The following is a 21,844-nucleotide window of genomic DNA, read 5'->3' as shown; positions in this document are numbered from 1 at the left end:
GGCCTGCGCAGAGAGACCTCTGAACTGTGCTCTCTCTTATGCAGGTACTAATGGAAGTGGCCTTCTTATCTCTGGGATCATTGTGTCTGGGAAAAGCATGGTCACTGAAACCCTCAAACTCAGTAGAAACTTGTGGAGAAAAAAAGGTGTATTCACTGGGAGAGATGAGTGGAGAAAGAGAAGGAAGAAGGTAGGGAGCAGGTAGGGGGTGGAATTGTCCATGGCAAGACATACAGAAGAAACTTGCAGGGCCTGTGTCCACCCGTCACACCTCCAGGGGCCTCCCCCATGATGCTTACACATAAATATCCCCTGAACTGGACTGTGGGGAGAGCTCGATTTGCCTTTGAACCTACTTAACATCCCCAAGATGCTATGGCCTCTACAGCTACCTGTCTATACTTCCAGGGCCGTGCATACAGGCCAGAATCCCCTCAAATTTCAGGGCTGTACTAATTGGCTCCTTGCTTAGAGAGGTCGTACCCAGGAGATTCTAGAACCTACAGGAAGTTTGCTCTGATGTTAATGCCTATTGTGCAAAACTCTAGTATAAACTGAGCATGAAGGTTTTGTTAAAAAAAAAAAAAAGGGGGGGGTTGCTGAACAAGAATGATAAATTGTTCTTATGAAAGCCTGGGAAAAGCTACCTGGTAACCTGAGTCAAGGGCTGCCCAGATCAAGGACATCCACACTCCTTTCCACATGTGCTCCCAGAGTTTGCAGAGAAATACTCAGTCCTATACAGTGGTATCATTACTGCCACAATGGCCACCTAATTATTGGGAGCAAATTCATGATGGGAAAACTGGAATGTCATGGCTAAAAGAAGAGGGTCACAGTCCCTTCCTCACCAGCATAGGTGTTGCTGTCATCCTCCAAAGGTCCCAGGAGGCATGAATACAGGTGGTCTACGTGTTCTATAGAGCCAATAATAGCTGATGACCTCAGATGACAACAATAACTAACCGCCCCTGAAGGGTGTTTTGTGTTGCTTCTGTATGCCCTGCCCTTTGCTCTGAGGGGTGTAAAAGAGGATTTGGTCCCTACTCCCAGACCCAGATGCTGTTCTGCCACTTCTCTGACTAGCAAACTCCACGTCTACGCTTCAAGACCCAGCCAAAATGTCACCTTTCCTGCAGGCTTTTACTCTCATCCCCCAACCCCCACCAGACTGACAGAATCATTCTCTATTCTGAACTCCCAGAAAAACAAAAACGGGGGTGTAAACTTCTGCCGTGTGGTGTTTTGTCTGTTTCTGAGTTTGTCCCCAACGGTACACTGTGAGTTTAGAGGGTAGGGCTGTGTCTCACTCATCCGCCCAAGCTGAATTTCAACCGCATTGATGAGTGTGAGATGGGCACTCATTAAATGCTTAAGAATGGAAGGATGAACGAATAAAATTAATTAATTAAACAAAATCGGACTTCTTGCAAAGGGGATGATGCCTCACGTGGGATGAGATTTGAGGAGAGAATTTGGAAAGGTGCATTTTTAAACGCTGTTGTTTTATTACTCTTAAAATGTGCTATCTATTCTTAACTGGTAAAGTTACTATGGAATTGTTTTTAGATCTTTCAAGTACTCTTCTAAGTATGATCCTAATTATTGAACCTTGGGTATATGAGCTTCACTTTGATACGCAATGAACTCTGGGCTCTCTGACTTGGAGTCATCTACTCAGAGCTTTACCACTGGCATGTTTTTATGACAGAAGGCATCTCTCTACCATAAATTCCTGTCTGATCAAGGTTGACTTTAATTTAGCCTAAAATAGAATAATTAGGAACGCTAATCTGCTCTAATTTAAAATTACCAAGATAAAGCATGCCCAGACCCATTGTCTAAAGGCTTTGACATGTCTATGCCTCCCCCTCCATCAGAGTAGATCATTGAGTACACTGGTCATAGCTGGGCTTGCAACCCCAGCATTCATGCACCTGAGTCTGCAATCCTCTGAAGCAGACCCAGAGAAAATCCTCAGAGTTTAAAATCTTAAGTATTTATAGGCACATTCTCGGCATTGCATCTCTGGTTTTCTTCAAAGGGCTAAGACAGAGGTATGCATTCAGAGAAAATCAAACATTTCAATGAGGTTTGTGTGGGAACTTATTTCTGGGCTTGGCACCTGGGGAGGTAAAGGTGCATGTAGGTGCATGAATGTACAGGTGCACTTAGGGCCATGTTAGTATGCACCCCTGACGCTCTCCCCTGTAACATCAGTGCTGCAGAAGGACCCAGCTTTAGTTCTAAAGTGATGCAGATAGGAAAAGCCTTTACATAGCCATGGAAATCATAAAGGGGCAAACTTTTTCCTCATTCCCTGTATATTAATAAGTTTCAAAACCAACTCCTATAGTATCCAGACCCCCTAAATGTCATGTGACCATCCTTCTCAACTAAAAGTCTCAATTATATCTTGTTATCTCTGACCATTTCTTGAATCTGCAGGTGCTGTGCCGGGGAGACATGATAATGAGTTGCAGGGAAAGCCATTTGTGAGGTCGTGAGGCTTTTTCCTTCCATTTTCCCTTGTGTTTCTATTAGCTTAAATCTGAAATTTAAACCCAGAGAGAGTGGGCCAGACAACACTACGATCTGCTCGTAGTAGACAAGCCCCCTCACAGACCTTGCTGGGTGCTCTGTGGTCTGCCACAGGGATGGGTTCAGGCTGGCAGCAGAACGGCTCTAAATGAGATCAAGAGAAGGCAGGGTGAGAAGATGCTGGAAACCAGCTCCCGCCGAGTCAAACGTTAGTCAAGCACCTGCCTAAATAAGATGCCGAGAGTGGTTAATTTCCCATGTAGGAAATGGAAGCCCTAAAGACATAGCTTATGGCCTGACCCAAAGTAATCCACAGATGGTCTCACATCTCTGCCAGCTGAAGCTAATGGGGTAAAGACCTCCGCTTAATTGAATGATGCATAGTCAATTCAAACGTCAGAGCCCAAAGTATCTAAAGATCCAGCCCTCTCACTTTAAAGAAAAGGAAACTCAGGGCCAGAGGTAGAAAATTAGTTGTTCAAGTTATCTGCCTGTAGGTTCCTTGAGGAATGGAGCATGTCTCATTGATCTTGGTGTCACCAATGCCAAGCAGCGTACCTGGCATATAGTGAGCATTCAACAGGTGCTGATCAAGTAAATACCATATACAAATGAATGAGGGAAGGAATGAATGAATATATCAGCCAAGATTCTTAGCTGCAAGTAACAGAAATTGTCTCTAGCAATTTGAGAAGAAATGATTTATTAAGAAGGTTCTGGTTATCTCACAAAATCTCTGGGGTGGGGGTGGTAACTGAAGAGTCAGAGGTTGAGGCAACCAGGAATAACGTCCCAGACTGGAACCACGAGAGCACCATAGTTGCCACCACAGGTGACTGTAGTTCACATGGCCAACCCGCCAACTCACGACTCTGAACACTGATGTCAGAACTGCTGGCACCAAGATGGCGACCACTTTGCAAGGTGCCCACTTCCCCCAGATTCAACTAGATTTGAAATCTAGGGAGACGTGTCTGATTCAAAGAACCTGAGTCACATGTCCATGCCAAGGGTTCTAGGGGAGCTGAGATTAATCTAGCATTTTTACTATCTTTAGTGAAAGGCAGGCCTTACTTCATAAGGTAAGGAACTCCCCAGTCATGGGAAGGTGCTAAGGTTCGGAAGCTAAGGAGCTAAGAAGAAAGAAAATATTCATTACCACCAATAAATTAAGAAAATGTAGGTGCAAGATGTAAATACATTGTGCATTTAGCCAACTCTTGCCTCTATTTGCTCCATTTGGCTGACTCTTGCTGCAGGATGCCCCCTCCTTGCTCCTCGGTCTCCCCGTTACTTATTTCTGGGAGTCCCTGGAGCTTTTTTTCATAAGTTCTGCCTTTGCTGCCATTTTTCCCCCTGCCTTCTACAACCCTTCCTGTGATTTCCATAGTTAAGGCCTTCTGCAAAATTAGGTCGGTACATTTACCACTGCCTCCTGGGCCCAATTTTTTTTCTGGGCCACCTCTTGAGCCTCTTCCAACGAGTCTCTAAGCATTACTGTGGCTTCTGACATCATCCACACGCACAGACCTGAAAGGGGTCTCAAGACCTCTGGAAGAGTTACATTAAACAAACGGTGCGTATGACACAATCAGAAGGCAACATTATTATTTTCTTCCATTAAACTTTTAAGTAGTCCATTTGATGGATTATTTTATTCCCACTTCGAATAAAATCTCAGGTCCCAAGACTTTTTAAATCACTCTTTAGTAGTAAAAATAGAAATTCCTTTGCTCATATTAAATAAATGTCCAAATCCAGTAGATAATGAAAATTCCAAGCTTCACCCCAACTTAAAGCTCTGTCCTCCCCAGCTCAGACTTCCTTGAACTTGGAAATCTGTGCAGGAGGCAAGATGCTATACATTGCTTACACCTAGAATCTTAACTGATCCATTCATTTGCTCATTCATTTATACATTTGCATATTTGTTTGGTCAGCATTTACTGGGTGCCCGTTTTATGCCAGATGCCCTCTTAGGCACTGAGGATGCTAAGATATTTCCTTACCTAGCACCTCTACACCTAACCCCTCTACTAGCCTACATTGGCCCCTCTAGGCTAGGAGAGAGGGAAAACTAAGATAAGAAAGGTCTTCTTCCTCTTCTTCCTCCTCTTCTTCTTCCCCCTCCCCTCCCCCTCTTCTCCTTCTCCTTCTCCTTCTTCTCCTCCTCTTCCTCCTCCTCCTCCTTCTCCTTTTTCTTCTTCTTCTTCTTCCTTCTCTTTCTTCTTCCTTCTCCTTCTCCTTCTCCTCCTTCTCCTCCTCCTTCTCCTCCCCCTTCCCCGTTTCCTCCCCCTTCTCCTTCCTCCCTTCTTCTTCTTCTTCTTCTTCTTCTTCTTCACTAGCATGAATGTAATTTCTCTTTGGTTTTCTCTTGCCATGGCAGTTATTTGACTCTTTGGTATCTCTGTGGATTCCTTGGATATTCCCCTTACAGTCTCCTCCAACTGCAACCCCCATGGCTCCGGAAGGACCCTCCACCAGCGGATCACTTGTGATCCTCCTCAGTTTCTGCCTCCAGTAGTGCCCCCCATCTTTTTCTGTTGAGACCTTCTTGAAGAAGTCCATGTGGCAAGGTCATCTTAAAAATCCTCACTGGGTATTCCTCCTGTGGATTCCACATCTGATCTGTAAACATCATGCTCTGTATTGGAGCTCCAAATCCCTACTCAGATCCCTCTGCAGGAATGAAGGCCTTTCCCCCGCTGAGTGCTGTTGCCCAAAGCCATACCCCTTGACTGATCAACACAGAGATAGAAAGGCCTGGCCCCTTCACCCCACTTTGGGACTGTGAAGAGCCATTCCAGTTCCAGACCCCCTGAGGGTTTGAATGAGACTTTTCTTGAGGCTCCACTTCTCTCTGCCCAATCCCACCTCTGTCCCCCAAATGTGATCCCTCAGAGCATTCCCTCATCAATCTGCTGAACACTAATCTCCCCCTCCTGTTGGCTTCCAGGGAATCCAGCCTGCAAAATACACCATTGCCATGACTAGGTGAGAGGGAGTAAGTTCCAAACCCAGCCCTCCACCTGGCTGCAATAGCCACTTAAGCCAGCTCTCACCCGGGGGCAGTGTCCTGTGTCCCTCAAGCTGCAGGGGACAGACATCAAGCTCTCATGTGGTCTCCAGTAAGCCCCAGTCACAGGACTTGGAGATAGTTGAAAAGCATTCCTTTGTCCATGGTGTAGGGAGGGGAAATTCCATGATGTTGACAACTCTACCCCAGAAATCAAACTCTTAGTCCTTGTCTCTATCAGTTCATGCATTCCCTTGAGATGGGCATTGACTAAAGCATGCAAAACCATTTTCAAAAGCACTCTGTCCAGTTCTGTATTTCTGTATTTTGAAACTGAGCTAGAAAAAGTCTCATTTTAACACCCTGTTACAGGCCAAAGCCATACTATAGGAGTGGGGAGGGTGTCTCTGCCCCCCACTCTGTGTCATTTTTAGTTACCAGACTTCAGAGCAGTGTTGCTTGGGGCCCAATGTCATCATCTTTATTGACAGCGGCACCTTCATTTCTGCTTGTGTCCTTTCCACTCTAAGGTGGGGCTGGCACATCCTTCCTATTGGCCATTCCTCTCACATGTGTGTGACTTTACCACCCCAGAGCTCACACCCACCAGCCGGGCAGACGGGCCAGTGTGGGCGAGGCGTCTCTGAGTCCTAGCAGCGAATATGGCTGGGACTCGAGGTTTACCTGCCTTCTTGTTCACTCTCTCCACCCTCCCACCCACCATCACCAGATTCTCACAACACCTATTGTTTAGAGTATATGATTTTGCTCTCAATTTTCATATTTAAAAAGTTCTAAGAATACATACCTATATATATGTATTTTAAAGTAGTCTGGGAGAGGAAGACTTCTTCACTATTTGTTGAGTGACAAAATGATAAACACACAAGACCTTTCATGGGCAAAGACATTAATCTCTAAGTCACTGATCATCCAGATGGGAGGGGGGATGGGGAAACTGTGTTTCTTTTAAAACTGGATCCTTCTTAGTAAGCACTAAGAATTCAAGTAGAAAAAAAAAAAAGCTCTACTTTTTCTTCCTCCTTTTCCTCAATAAGAGTCACAGAACTCTTTTCGAAAGATGACAAATTCTGGATTTGTATGGTCAAAAGTCACATTTCACTGTAGATATAGCATATGTCTGTGTGAAATAGCCCATGGCTTTGGCCTGAAGCCAAACACAAGGGGTGTGGTTTTCTGGTCACGGAGTTCACTGACAAGGGGTATGAGGATAGATTTGTAAAGTCACAATTTAAGAGTTGGTTTTGTTTGGAGGACTAACAGGCAAATATGAGGGAAGGGGTGACTTCCCTTCCAACCAAATAAATGGCGAGACTAGGCCAGATGGGTGTTACGAGAGATGACATATGTGGCAGGGCCAGGGCTGGTACCACCCTGAGAGTAAATACCTCCTTAAATTTTGCACCCTGGCCCTGACATGTGACAATACATTGCAAGTTGTAAAATAGTAAAGAAACAGCCCTGCCTTCCAAGATCTCTCCTGTTAGATCCCACTCATCCCAACCTAAATTCCAACCATATCCTGGATCATACTGTTACTTTAACAAAATTACTGAGGCCCTCTGTCTTCTACCTGCCCACTACCTCCCAGTGCCCACTCTCTACTAAGTTTGTAAGTTAACTGTTTGTCTCGCATCTATCCCACCCTATCCTGTCCTATCCCTCTGTGCTCTACAGAGGACAGAGGAAGCTGGAGACCCAGTCTTGTCCCATATTAAAACAAGAGGGTGTTCTCCTGGGGTCACAGACTTTGTTGCCAAGAGGTCCAGGCTACAGCTGGGGGACAGGGAGGGAAATTTGCTGGGAGATGGGCAGCTGCTCCCATTCTAAGCAGTTTGGGAGTTTCTTTTAGTAATGCCCTCTGCTGCCCTCTGTGGCCAAAACATCAGTGTCTCTAGAGACACTCCTCTAAATCCTGGAATCCATCTCTCTCCACCACTATCTTTTAAAGCTCTTCTCCTTTAGTGCTCCATGGGTATTAAAAAGTAAAATGGGACCCTCCAGCCACAAGCTGGTGTTGGGTTAACACTCTCAGCTCCTTCCTGAAAAGGCTGTTGAACTGAATCCTGGAAGAAATCTTAAAAGGTCATTGGGCTGCTCAGCTCTGCTCTAAGCAAGGCTGGGCCAATCCTTCTGTATAGGGCTTTTGGTGAATCTCTCAGATTCAATCAGAGAGTCTGGATTCAATCCCAGACTCTTCAAAGTTACTCACTGGGATTTCCACGAAATCCATCCAGTTGTTTATCAGAGCTTGGGGACCTTTCACTTAGAGGGCAAAATCCCAACTAGAAAGATGGGCAGGCTGGCCATGGGGAAGGAGCTATATTGATATGGTAGATGTGTTCTTAAGTGATCCTTTACCTTTCCTCTCTTTTTTTTTTTTAACATCAAAAAATCTAATTTCATAAGCTCAGTACAACTGAAATGTTCTGTGTAGGTTGGAGGTGTTGTTCTGTGACTTGAGAGCACAGCCCAGGACTCAGGAGGTTTCTCCTTGCTCTGGCAGTGAACCACTTTGAGCACCTTGGAAGCTGCCAAAGCACCTGTTTCTTCTCCCACTCCTGCACCAAGTGAGATAAGTAAGCTAATTGTTGATTAAGGGAGCGCTGTGTCTTACCAATCTCCTTATTAAGGTTAATAAATGTGTCCACTAGGACTGGGCAGCTGGAGAAGCCCAGTTTGAAATCACTCTATTTCTGAAAACCCACCACCTCCAAGAAATGGCCCCCTAAAGAGATTTGCAATCTTTGTTTGAATCCCTTCACTGTCAGGCGTGATGTTTGATTTCAAAGTCTGTGTACACAGTGCTCAGTGGCTCTAGGAAAATGAGAAAATGTGCTTGGTTATCCGGTTCTCAGCAGGTTTTCTCCTCTGCTTTCCAATGCCTTCCAGGCACCTGAAAAGTATTCCCACCCCTCCTGATATGCAAAACAAACAAACAAACAAAAAACCTCTGTATTTTGGTGATAACACAAACCTATACAAAAAAAAAGTTCCACTTATGATTATTTTTTCTTAATATTTATTTTTGTATTGTGGTAAAAAAGCATGGCATTAAATTTACCACCTGAACTATTTTTAAGTGTTTAGTTTAGTAGAGTTAAATATATCCACATTTTGTGCAACAGATTCTAGAATGTTTTCATCTTGCAAGAAGCAAAACTGTATACCCATTAAACACTAATTTGCCATCCCATCCCCCTCACACACAACCACCTTTCTACTGTGTTCCTATGAATTTGGTTACTTCAGATACTTCATGTAAGTGGAATCATACGGAATTTTTTTGTGACTGGCCTTTCTCACTTTGCATAAAGTCCTAGAGTTTCATTATGCAGATTATTTAATATAAAATATGGCAAAGCTTATGGGGAAACATACAGCAAGGCTTTCGGTGCCCAGGCTACCAGTTCTGTGGGCCTTTCTCTTCTTTTCCACTCACACCTGTGAAGCCCACAGGCTTTTCTCAAGGCTTGGAAGACTGAGCCTCCCCTGTCCCCAATCCCTACCACCTGGATCAACCAAATGTAGGCAGACGATGGGGTGGGATTCTTGGGAGAGCAGACAGTCCACCCAGTTACATAGAACATAGGTGCCTGGGCCAGCACCGATTGAAGGCAGCGTTTAAAAAAAAATTTTTTTTTAATGTTTATTTTTGAGAGACAGAGCACCAGCGGGAGAGGGGCAGAGAGAGAAAGAGAGAGGGAGACACAGGCTCCCATGCGGGCTCAGGCTCTGAGCTGTCAGCACAGAGCCCCATGACCGGAGCCAGAAATCCCATCCTTGACCGACTGAGCCACCCAGGTGTCCCAAAGGCAGCGTTTAAAGCACATCTGGAAAATCCCTGAGTTCTGACGGCCCGCTCCTTAGATCTCTGGTCTCCCCACACTCGACACCTGAAGTTTTCATGTTCCTAGTGCTTCAACTTGGAGACACACAGGGCAGGCCTGAGATCCTGTGATTTGAGGACACGCTGTCAACTCTTAATCCGAAAATTACACTGGGAAGCCAGACTGCCTTGGCCAACTCTCAAGTGGCGCAGGCCCACGCTGTGGTGGCCAGGTGAGAGTAGGGTGCGGCAGGCAGGCCAGACAGCTCAAAGCGAGGACCCTCCTTTCCCGCATCCTTATCAAGGTCACAGGGTCCAACACAGCCCCGCAAGCAAACCGGTGTATCAGTCGGAACGGAAGAGCAGGCGAAGTCCTAGCTCTGCCTCACCGAACTGTTTCCCCCAGACCCAACAGCTGCAGGTGGTCTCCCCGCCTCTTCTTCCAGACGGCAAAGTCAGCTACGTTCGGCCGAAAAAGTGCATCGCCTAGGCTCGGAGCGCGGCTGCTGGGCCCTCGAATTATCCCCGTCGGGCCAGGGGACCAGGCAGCAGGGCGAGGGAAGCAGGAGCGCAGCACTTAGGAGCGGCTCTGCGAGGCCCGGCAGAGCGCGGGACCCTCTGAACTCGCGGTCCTGCCCCAGACCCAAAGGTATGACGGAGGTGGAAGGACACCGGTGCAAAGGGGCTCTCCCGGTGCTCGCAGCACTCCCGGAGACCGACTTCTCGCTGCCGGTTAGCCCCACTTAAGCTGCGCCTGCCCGGTGCGGAGTCCCACCTTACCACCCGCCACCCCGCGACCTCATAAACAACTTCTGGAACTGCGAAGGGAGGAGGCGGGGCGGGCGGGCCGCGGCGGAGCCGGGAGCGCGGGGGCAGGGGGCGGGCCGGGGTCAGGGCAGAGGCTGCGGCCGCGCCTCCCCATTGGCCGGTACGCAGTGGGCTGCCCGGGCGCGCGGCGCTGCGCGGGCGGGGTGGGCGGGGGCGGGGCCTGCCGGCGCACGCCCGCCCCCGCCCCCCCTGCGCCCGCGTCCGCGCCCCCAACGCCCTCCCCCGCGCGGCCGTAGGAGTTTTTAAAGTGGGCGGGCGGCCGCGGGAGCCGGACATTCGAGAGCGGTCCGCGACACAGTCCCTGCACCCAACACAGCTCTAGCCTGAGGAGGCTGTACAATCCTCGGCAGTGTCCTGAGACTGTACGGTCATCTCCGCGTACGCGCCTACCGGGCCCTGGACTCTTCCAACTCCCATCGTTGCAGCCACTTTTTCTTCTCTCTCTCTTTTCTTTTCTTTTCTTTTCTTTCTTTCTTTCTTTCTTTCTTTTTTTTTTTTTAAACCCAGAAAAGTGACTCTTCTTCGTGGGAAAAAGGAACTTCGGTCCCGCTCTCTCTGCCCTCTTTTTGGATTTGACAGCCTCCTCCCACTCCTTTTCCCGACCCCGCCTCCTTGTGCAGGTTCCTCCCAGTCACCTTTCTCCACCCTCCTCCCCAGCACCTACCCAGCCTCCCGCAAACTTCCACCTGACCGTGCGGGGCGCCCGGGACCTGTGAGCACCTGGGACCTTTAACACCGGCCCCGGCCGCGAGGAGTTGGCGAGGGCCACAGCGAAGGCGGCGCCTGCAATCCCTACCGGCCACGGAGCCCAGGTGTCCGGCGTCTCAGAGCACCACGGCGACAATGACAACTGACAAGGAGAAGAAAAGGTAAGCAGGCGTCCGAGCCGGCGAGGGACCTGGTTGGAGCGGGATGGCCAGGCTGCGCGGGGTCGGCACGACCAAGAGCCGCTAGGAAAGAAGTGCGGAGAGGTCTTTGAGGCCCGAGGATCGGTTTGGAGGGGTTTGAGAGGGAGAGCAGGTGCCCCGTCCCTGGACGCGGACTCGGGGCTGCGGCTTCGCAGGGGAGGGTTCTGTGTCCCGAAGGAATCACGAATCTGAGCGCGCGACGAAGCCAGGAGGCCCAGGGAGATGGCCCTGGAGGTCGGAGGGGCTCTGGGGCGCAGAAGCTTCCCAGATCGCCGCCGCTCCAGCCCCCGCACCGAACTCATGTGGCCAGCATGTTGAAATGTTTCTGGGTTGACTCGACTTAGGTCAACTTTCGACCTTCTCAGGTCTTGCATGTGGGGCACCATCCACTCGTCTTCTTTTCCTTCGGACCCCTCGGGTTCTTGCAAGTGAGCTATTTTCGTACTGCGCCCCAAACTAGCCAGGGGCCGGAAGCGAAGCGCGGCTCTGGGACGCGCCCCCGCGGAAGGGCCAGTACGCAGCAAAGGGCCCCCCCAACTCTGGGTTTACAGACCTTATTGAAGCCTGGAGAAACGCCCTTACTGGTCCCGCACCTTGACTCCGGAGGGGAGTGGGTGGTGGGCCAGGTTGCTTCGCGGGGGGCAGGTGTGTTGGTGTGCGAGGAGGGAATGGCGACACCGGGTGACCCCGGCAGGTCCTGGTGTCTCTCCCTCAAGAGGACAGAGAAGGGCAGCCACGATCTGCGCGTCTGCCCTCGTTAGCTTCTCGGCTCTGGGTGAGAGGCAACTCCGGCCAACTCTCACTGCTTTCCCGCCCCCTCCCAGCCGCTCCCCGCCTGGCTCTCTCCGGGCGGGGGTGGGAGCGCGCGGCGCGGCCGCACGGCGTGGGCACGGCCTCGCCTCCAGCAATGGAGCGAGGCCGGCCGCCTAGACCCCAACTGCTCAGGGTCTCCTCCTCTGGGGCTGCCCGGTGGGCTGGCGCTTTCAGCCCTGCCCTCGGCGGCGGCTTGGCGGGGCTGGGTTTCGAGGGAACCGAATCGAACTTGTTGTGGCCAGAGCCGGGTCAGATAAGCTGCAGGGCTGCGGGGCGGTGGTACGGAGATGGGGGAACGGAGCCGCGAAGGGAGGGGGTGACTGACCCCGAACCGAGGCCCGGGAGAGCTCAGTTCCGGGATTGATTTGCTCTTGTTCTGACTTCCACTGTGGGACCTGCGCCAGAAACAGTGCATCTTTCGGTCAAGCGGCGGTTCCCACCTCGGGGCACCGATAAGGATTTGATAACCGGGAGCGAATCGCGCGCGTTCTGGCAGGGCGCCCGGGCCGGCGCTCCCGGATCGCCGGGGGAGGGGACTGAGCCTGGCTCCCGCGTCACTGTGGCGCCCCCCCCGGCCTGACACGGGTGAGGGAGAGTGGGCCCGGCCGCGCTGGGTCCCCAGGGCCCGCAGCTTCTCTGGGGTCCTGTGTCTTTTGACAGCGGCAAAGCAAGAGACCTTAAGATCTCTTAAGACGTATTTTGTAAAACCAACACAGCCTGCATCGTCATGATGCCAATGCTAACGACTGAACAACTAAAAAACGAGGTTGTAGTCCGCTCTTATGAGCGCGCTCTGGGCTCCGGAGCCGGCGAGGGAACTTATGGTAGGTACATTTTACAACTGTGATGCCTATCGGGGAAGGTCGCAATCGCGGAGGTGGGGCCTGATGGTAATCTTGACAGATGTGTGAAGTGTCAGTTTCTCCCCGCGGCTTAGCGCCTGGGTCCTTGTGTTATGTATTTTAATAATTGCAAGAAACTTGGGAGTAGGGGAAATAATTACTTCGATAAGCCTGGCTGTATTACCTCCTTGGTTAGAGATGGAGAGAGCTGGAATAGGAGAAGGAAAGAAAGTGGATAAACAGACTCCAATTAACTCTCCTGAACGGCGGCGGGTGTGAGAACTTCTGTGGGGATAGCGTGCGAAGTCGCCTTGAAGGCCCCCTTGGGGCTGAGGAGCAGAGCTGGTGACCGAGCCCAGTGTGTCTAACCTCTGTGGCTTGCTTTGATTTTTGCGTCCCAGACTGGCAGCATACACAGCATGCCCCTCACCTTCCAGAGCCCCACGAGGGCTTGTCCAATTCCTGTTGGGTTGTTTTGAGATATATTTACTTTTCCTGACCGACTCTGTTTGTTCACTGCAGGCTCCTTGCGGGACCAAGGTGTAATTAAAGCATGTGAACCAATACATTGAAAGATACTGTCTTAGTTACTGTCTTAGTTAAATCTAAGTGTCTGTCCTTAGCTTTCCATACGTGCCTCACAAGTGATGCCTGCCCAGGGGGCTCTCAGGATGATGATTCTGAACATGGGTTCTTAAGATTTTGTAATCTTCTGGTTCAACAGAACCATTTCTTATCCCAAATTCAAGAGGCACAGAACTTTTGCAATGTTCCTTCTAACAACAGCCCTTCAAGAAGTGGGCGGGATTATTTTGTTCCAAAAACGTTTATGCCTCCATGGATATGTTAATGTTTAATAGTAAAGAGTTTGCTTTCTAAAGGTTGGCTGGCTGGCCTCCAGAATGGGTATCAAAGTGCGCTTTTTGGGTGGTAGTGGGCATTCCCATTGATTTCAGAGGTCAGAAACCGAAGTTTGGTAAGGGTACTGCACTCACCTTTCTGTATCAGTCTATCTTGAGCAAGTGGGGGTCTCATTAGTTAAGGTTCCTGATTCTCTGAAGAGCTAGAAAGTGTCTCACCTCCTGATAAAAACCATTCCTGAGTCCCTTCCCTGGGAGAGAAGAGTTTGGAAATCCTTAGCGATGTGGGGATTTGGAGAGTGGTTCAGGTAAATGTAAATGAGATCTTTGGATAATCAGGGAGCAAAGTCTACCCCAAAGCCAGACCCAGCTCAGAGCACCTTTCTGGAATGCATAGGTCACTTAGTGCAGGGCCAGTAGTGGAACGGAGTTGGAGACATCTGGACCAGAAGTTTTCAAACTACCTCCCCATCCCCCTGCCGGCTGGAGTTAGTTGTCCTCTGCTAAAATAAACGCAAAGCCCATCTTTTCCCAATTCTGATGGGGATATTATTGCTAGGCACTTTTTCTCAATTTATTTCCTATAAATATTTCTTTATCATTTGATTATCTCTGTCCACTGCATGACCATGCAGAGATGATACGGAGTTGGTTTAACACATTAGGTTCAGGCATTTAAAATTTAATTCATACAGCTTTCACAAAGTTCAAAAAGAATGCTGTGGCTCAGGTTTTTTTCAGTGTCGCTGAAGAGGGGCTTAATGATCATTTTATGAGGGGTCATGGAAATCATCTAGTACTGAGGCCCAGAGAAGTTAAGTGACTTTTCCAGTCACAAGGAAAGTTAGTGCTGGTAAGAATCAGAACCCTGGTTCATTACTTTCATTAATGATGTATTTTCCTATTGTTGACCAAATAGTATCCCCTGCCCTGAAATGCCTCTAAACAGTGAGGATGATTTCCAAGGGATTACAGTGCCCTCTCCCCCACCCCCGCCAAATCACTGAACCTTGTAGAAAGGAGACTTGTTCTTCTAGATAATTATAAGAGACTCCAAGCTGCAGCAGGAGCAGTTCTGTTTGCTTTTTGCAAAATAGGAAGCCTGGTTCCATTGTCTATAAACTTGAGGAAGTATGAATTCAGTTGTTTTAGTGCTCTCCCTTCATTTCACTTAGAAGAAAATTTACTTATATGTGGACCTCATTAAACAAAACCAGTGCAAGGACTGTTCCACAGTAGGGCAGATTGCATTATGAAGTAGTGAGCCCCCTGTCAAGAGACACATTCAGGCAGCTACTAGATTGATTCCTGTATGGAGTTGGTAGTACTAAAGTGTTTAATTCACTTGGAATGTAAATCAGTCACTCTGTGTGTACACATGTGTGTGTGTGCACACGTGTGTGCCTGTGTAGGGTGATCCTCAACTTTGTAGGAATTTATTCTATAAAATGTTTACAGAAAGAATGAACCAATTAGATAATGCTTAGTGCTCCAGGATTTTAGCCCCATACATTTGAAAATACTTGCCATCATTACTTGTCTCAAGATATAGGCTTTTTCACTTTTTAAGAAACCTATCCAGTCCTATTTGCTTTTATTGGCTTTTCCCCAGTTCTGTCTCCTACCAACATGACTTTTCCTTTTCATTTTTGCCTAATGAATCTTCCCTTTTGCTTTCAGTACTGCCCATCACTGATAGTTCATCACCGATAGTTCACCTGGTCGGGTGTTTGCCAATATTGTGAAGTTACCAATGTTGGCTCACCAGAGCCCTCCCTGCCCCCCCACCACCCTCCCCCCCCCCACCACCCCGGACCATGATGTCATCTCTCCTGATGGAAACCGGCTCTGCTGTTCACACCATGATGTAAATCCCTAAGACAACAAACGAGTGTTGGACACCCGTACCTGGAGAAAATGCTAAACAAGAGACTAAGAAATAGGGGATATGGTCCTTCAAGTTGTTTAGTTTGATTGGTGGGGGGAGGAGGACACATAAGGAGGTTTACCTAAAAATATAGTTAGGTAGCAGCTTACATGTAACTTTTTGGTTGAGATCAAATCTTTTGAAGCCAAAGAAAAGAAGCTCATAACCATACACATAAGCACGCAGTTATTGAAAGGTGTTGTGTGGGTTTGTGGGTGGGAGAGTTGGTTCATAGTTTTTCGTGGAATCGTACAGGCAGACGCTGATCACCAGCATGGAGACTGACTCTGGCAGGGTCAAACGGGGGTAGTCCGTGTTGGGGGTAATGAGAGTAAAGAGAAAATGGAGGATTCAGGAGTATTTCCTGTTGTATACTTCCATACTATGGACACAAAGGCCCCTAAGATGTGTGTTTGCTGTTCTTTAGAACTTTTGGATGAGGGGCATGGGAAGGGGTCTCTAGCAGGGCCCTGGGAGTGATGGGGATAGAGGTTGTGGTCCCTCTCCCTCTGAGGATAACAGTGTAGACAGCTGTGACTTCAAGAAGGCCAAGAAGACAGAGGGAGCTTCTTTTTTTTTTTTTTTTAATGTTTATTTCTGAGAGACAGAGACACAGAGCACAAGTGGGGGAGGAACAGAGAGAGGGAGACACAGAATCCAAAGCAGGCTCCAGGCTCTGAGCTGTCAGCACAGAGCCCGATGTGGGGCTCGAACCCACAAACCGAGAGATCATGACCTGAGCTGAAGTCAGACTCCTAACCGACTGAGCCACCCAGGTGCTCCTTGAGAGAGAGGGAACTTCTTAACATGGGCTTTGTGAGTTGGCTTCAGGGGATGGTCTATGAGCTTCTGAAATTGGGTGCAAGATACTATGTATATATGCCTCCCCCCCCCCAGGATGAAAGTCTGTTCAGCTCTCAATAGCCTTTAAAAGGTTCTAGGATCTGAAAAAGGCAAGCCCTTGTTCTTCAGTGTCTGATTCGGTGACTGCCTTCCATTTCAGGATCTTTCTGTTCACGTCCCAGACAGTTCCTACATTTACTGCCAGTGTCTCTCCCCGGTTGCAAATGGGAGAGGGCTTTGGTATGTGTATCTAGTAGAGATTTTGTGGTGCACCTTAACCTTACCTGTACCTGGCTGTCCTGTGTATCCAGCTACATGTCTGCTTTCGGTGATGGAAGGAAGGGGAGCTGAGTGTGCGGCACAGGGTTAGCTCTGGTGTGATTCATTTTCTTAATGCTTCTTAAAACACCCGTGAAAATGTGTCCTCACATTTTCCATCATCCTCAAACAGTTATTTGGAGGCCCTTTTATGTAGTAAGAATGTGTGTCCTTAACAGAAATCATATATGCAGTAGGACAAAACCATAAAACCTGAACATTTTAGTCTTATTAGGGCAGGCTCTGTTCTCAGAACTGTACATGGATTAACTCTTTTAATCCTCCGATCAGCCCCGTTAAATAAGCCCTGTTATCCCCATTTCACTGATGGGAAAGCTGAAGTGTAGGAAGGTAACTGCCAGAGGTCACATGGGTGGGAGTGGGATTTGAACTGGGCAGATAATCTCCAGAGTCTATATTCTGAACTGGGGCTCCATTCCCCCTTACCTTTTCGAAGCTATCTAATACCATGCCTGATACGTGGTAAGTACTCTCTAGATGATAACTGCTTTTGCTGCTGTATTTATAATTATTACAATTACTTTTTTGTGACTCATCGCTGGATTGAACCTCAGACACAGACAGGGATTGAAGATCTGAAGGGTAGACGTGGAAGTCCTGGAAATTCTTACTTTTCGTGCGTTTTCCTCAGCTCTGATAGGAGGTGGTTCTCTACTGCCCCCAACAAGTTCAAAGCTTTCCACCTCCCACCCTTAACTGGTGGCAAGACTTCAATAATTACTTTAGCCTTCAGACCCCATTGTGCAGAAGAACCTGTTAGAAGTTTTCCTCTGTGGCTTCTGAAGAACCATCTCCAAATCAAGATGCACAAGACTTCCTCTGGCTCTTTTGATCTTTTGAAACTGCGAGGAGAGGAAGGAAAGAATGGATGGGGGGAATAAAGAATAGCTATGACCGTTGCAATAATAATACATTGCGTTTTTCTAGAGCCCTTTCTCTGAGGAGCCCTGAGCTTTTTCGCAGCTGTCACACCATTGGCTTCTGTACTGTGGGCCTAGATGGGTTTCTTGAGTTTTCGTCATGCTGTAAACTATAAGTGCACCAACACATACCATCACACAGAGAGAAGCAAATCCTAGTGGCAGTTGCACATCACTGTATGTGTGGTAGGTCATGCGTGGGTGTGTGCTACTCACAGCATCTATGATTTTCAAGCAGAGTCTGGGTGTAACTTGTTGCCAGTTGTCTGGTATTGAAAGCCACAGACTGGTTTGCAAGTAAGTCAGGAAGAGTGGTGGGACCCTTTGAGATCTCCGGAGCCAAGGAGGCAGGTGCAGAATGGGTCAGAACGTCATCTATTTCTAGGTGGCCTTTCTCTTTTTTTCTAGTTTCTCTAGAAATACTGGTTTGTTTGACTGCCTTGGGCCCTTCCCAGGGGCCACTTGTACATCAGCAACACTGATTACGTGGCATGACCACCAGAGGCTTCACGTGTTCCCAGGAGGCACACATTTCCCCCTCAATTTGGAAAAATTCTTCAGTTTTAAAGTTACAAGTAACTTCTGTGCAAGATAATGACTCTGAGAAGCAGTTTCTTTTCTCACATGGGAAGGTATTTCAGAAAGGGTGGTTCATGAGTAAGGAAAAGGACCCCGTTAAAAATGTGTATTGATCTGCCACACACCCATCTGGCATTTTCCCAATTCTACAAAGCCGTGAAATGGATTGTTAGAACTCTCTTCTTATATTCCTCTGGTGACTTCCCCTTTCCATGGCACCCTCCGATTAAAAAAAAAAAAAAAAAAAAAAAAAAGTCAAACCTGAGAGGTTCTAGGAATCTTGGCAGATTAGTGATTTTATTGGGTTAGGCTGTGTAGGAAAACACATGAGTGGGAAAATGACTCCACTGTGCTATACTCATGCTGCTGCTACTGGAGGGTAGTCCCCACCCCCAGGTTCGCTTCCTGCAACTGCTGGGGGTACAGCCAATATTATAGTTTCTGTAGGAGCTTGTCAACTCTGTGACAACTTTAGTTGACTCTCTCGGTCTTATTTTCAGTCTGAGGCTCCTTTCTTTTGTGGAGAGTCAGTGGTTTGCTATGCATAAGAGATCCATGGGTTCTATCTGAGACTGTTCAGAAGCATTTTGTAAATCCTTTAAAATACGTCAGTTAAAGTATATGGTTATTTTTGGTGGTAATCATTTAAGTCACTGTGCTGTATTGTCTAGCCACGCAGTACTCTTTCTCTGTGTCTTGATGTTGTATTAACAAATACATGTATTTTACTTGTGATACAAAATTTTCAAAAAAAAATTTTTTTCATATTGTAACCACGTTGTATATAATATTGGTCCTGACTGCCCCTGGGTTGGGGGCAAGGGGAAGGAAGGGCAAAACATTATCCTAACTTTGTACTTGGGAAATTGAGCTGCTAACAGGAGCAAACCACGCTGTCTGCAGTGAAATCTACCACTGGGTCCAGGTGCCCTTGGTGAGGCTAGACCCCTAAGGCTCCTGCTATAAGGTAATAAAGAGTCAAGAGCACAAAAGGGGTGACTCAAATTTAAGTGGTAACTGTTCTCATTACTAATGAGTAATTATAGCAAATATTTACAGGCCTCCTTCCTACCTTTATGACTTCCTGTTGCTGAAGCACTTTGGAGTATTGAGAAAGATTGTCCTGGAAAAATACGTCATACACAGTTGCAGGAAAGAGTGGCTTTAAGCACACACGAAAAAATCGGTTGCTTGGCTCTGTTCACCGATTCCACATGGAAACAACAAAATTATGCTCATGAGGAGCTGTTTGAGGATCCATTCCTAGGAACTTTAAAACAAATTTTAAAAAATCAATTCTGGGTGATCAAATATATGGGGAAATGGGACACCAGATGTTTTTGCGGATTATTCTAGAAATGAAACGACTTTGCAAAGAAAAGTTTTTGAGTTCAAGCACAGGTCATTCGGTAAATACTATTTTATGAACGCGATCTCTACAGTATTTTTCTGAATGAAAACAGTCATCATAATGGAGTAAATCAGGATTTATAAAATATGCCATGTGGGGATTTCAGGGAGCAAGAAGAATATCATCCACTTAATAAAGATTCCGGAGTAAATCCTGATAATGCTCGTTTCCTATACACTTGGTTTAGAGAGCACTTCACTGCAATTTTTCTCTTCAGTGTCTGTAAACCACTGTACCCTTGTATTTCTCTCCCATGTTTCCAAGAGTCCTCAGATCCTATTTTAGAATGGCAGCTTTCACTCCAGCACTGGCTAAGGTTGATGAAGCTAATTTTGGTGCCCAGGGTAAAGGGAGAGAGAAGTCCTCTGCAGAGCCAAAAGGGCTTTCTGGTGCCTCGGTTTGGAGCAGCATGGTGTTGCCAGACACACCACATTTCACCTTTAGAACCTTTATTTGTGTGCTTGCACAACAAATGTTTACCCAGATATTAAGATAAGAAAAGTATGAAGGTCACATTTTGCCAGGGACAGGCGCTTCTATAAATGTAACCATATCACTGTGCGGCAGGAGTCTGTCTTTTATTCTAAACCAGGGACTTAGGGGAATTAATGGTGGGTGGGGCATGGGAACCAGGCCCTTCTTGGTTTTTTGGCTTCCTTGCCTTTACTCAGCATGTCCTGGCTCAGATGATGTGCCCCTCCCATTAGGCGAGGCCCTTTGGGGTGGTCAAGAAGTCAGAAGAAATTGTAGTCCACTGTGGGGCCCCACTCTCTGGCGTCTTATGGTGTTCCATGGAAGTTGGTGCCCCATGCATTTACCTGATATCTGACTGGCTGGGAAGCAGCCTGGCTACTAAAATAGCTTTCCTAGCCTCCCATCAGAGGTTTGCATGGTGCTGATACCGCCCCTGTTTTAGGCAGGGTTGTCACGTCCTCAGAGCACAGAGAGTCTTCAGGGTGGGAAAAGGGTTTCTTTTGTTGTAGATTGGACTGTTTCTCCTAAAGATCTCGAAGGATTGGCTTGCGTAGAGTCTGAAAGAAGACCTGGATCCTTGGCCTAATTTCCTTCCCAAGGGCAGCCTACATGGCAGTGGAAGGGACCCCATCCCAGCTCTCTCCCCCCAACCACCATCACCCAACATGCCTTCTGAGCTCCAGCTATGCAGACCTCCACCTCCCCGTGCCCTAGTGACTTGTTTACCTCATGTCACAGGCTCCTTCCCACCTGGATTCCCTCACCCTAGTACTGCTATCTTGGATGCTCTTTCTACTCAAATATCCGCCACTTTCCTAGTGCAAGCCCAAGTTCTCCGGCTCCAGCAAAGCCTGCTGTAGTAATTCCCATGCTCGTACCGCACCCCCCTCCACCGCACTGTAGCTCTTCCTTATGTTTACTAAAGAGGCTGCCTGATTCTGTTTCCTTGTTATCTAATGACATTTCATGTATTCTCGTCCTTCCAACTAGATTGTGTGTTGCTTAAGGGCCAGGGTGTCTAAATTTTCTGCTGTGTTCTGTAATATTTTCCATATTTTGAGTCCCTAAAATCACACCTAACTTTCAAAAATCATAGAATTGCTTGGTTGTTGGCCCTTGGGTCACTTGGAAAGCCCTCCTCTTGGGCCCTCCTTTTCTCAGTCATGTAGATTTGAGCCCTGGACTCATTTTCCTTTATTTTTTTTTTATTTATTTTTTTTTTTTTAATTTTTTTTTTTTCAATGTTTTTTATTTATTTTTGGGACAGAGAGACATAGCATGAACGGGGGAGGGGCAGAGAGAGAGGGAGACACAGAATCGGAAGCAGGCTCCGGGCTCTGAGCCATCAGCACAGAGCCTGACGCGGGGCTCGAACTCAGGGACCGTGAGATCGTGACCTGGCTGAAGTCGGACGCTTAACCGACTGCGCCACCCAGGCGCCCCTCATTTTCCTTTAAAAAGAACGAAAAAGGAAAAGAAAAACTTGGGGGAACCACATGCAGGTCTTGTTGATACCTGATTTTACATCAAATGCAAACCTCAGGCTAGAACTATGTCAACACTTCACTTCAGGAGCACCCAATACACCAAGGCAAGTGCGAGCCAAACAATAAAGTACTCCAGCTTAGTGTCAGTGTTTAAAAGGCCAGATGGGAAAGTGTGTGCAGAAGGAAACACAACTCTCAGTTCAGAA

At 47.7% G+C, this 21,844-nt stretch overlaps 1 protein-coding gene across 1 annotated transcript in view; it reads left to right on the top strand.

Annotated features, from left to right (window-relative positions):
* Positions 1-10,492: 10,492 nt before the first annotated feature.
* EPAS1 (endothelial PAS domain protein 1) overlaps positions 10,493-21,844 on the top strand; it is an 85,686-nt gene continuing 74,334 nt past the window's right edge. Inside the window, exon 1 of the mRNA XM_058684215.1 lies at positions 10,493-11,104. Within this exon, the coding sequence (XP_058540198.1) occupies positions 11,079-11,104 (26 nt within the window). The 5' untranslated portion in view covers positions 10,493-11,078. The remainder of the gene's footprint in view (positions 11,105-21,844) is intronic.

The sequence above is a fragment of the Neofelis nebulosa genome, chromosome 9 (assembly GCF_028018385.1).
Source record: "Neofelis nebulosa isolate mNeoNeb1 chromosome 9, mNeoNeb1.pri, whole genome shotgun sequence".
NCBI classification, from domain to species: domain Eukaryota; kingdom Metazoa; phylum Chordata; class Mammalia; order Carnivora; family Felidae; genus Neofelis; species Neofelis nebulosa.
The sequence above is the reverse complement of the archived record's forward strand: the minus strand, read 5'-3'. Positions and strand labels throughout refer to the sequence as shown.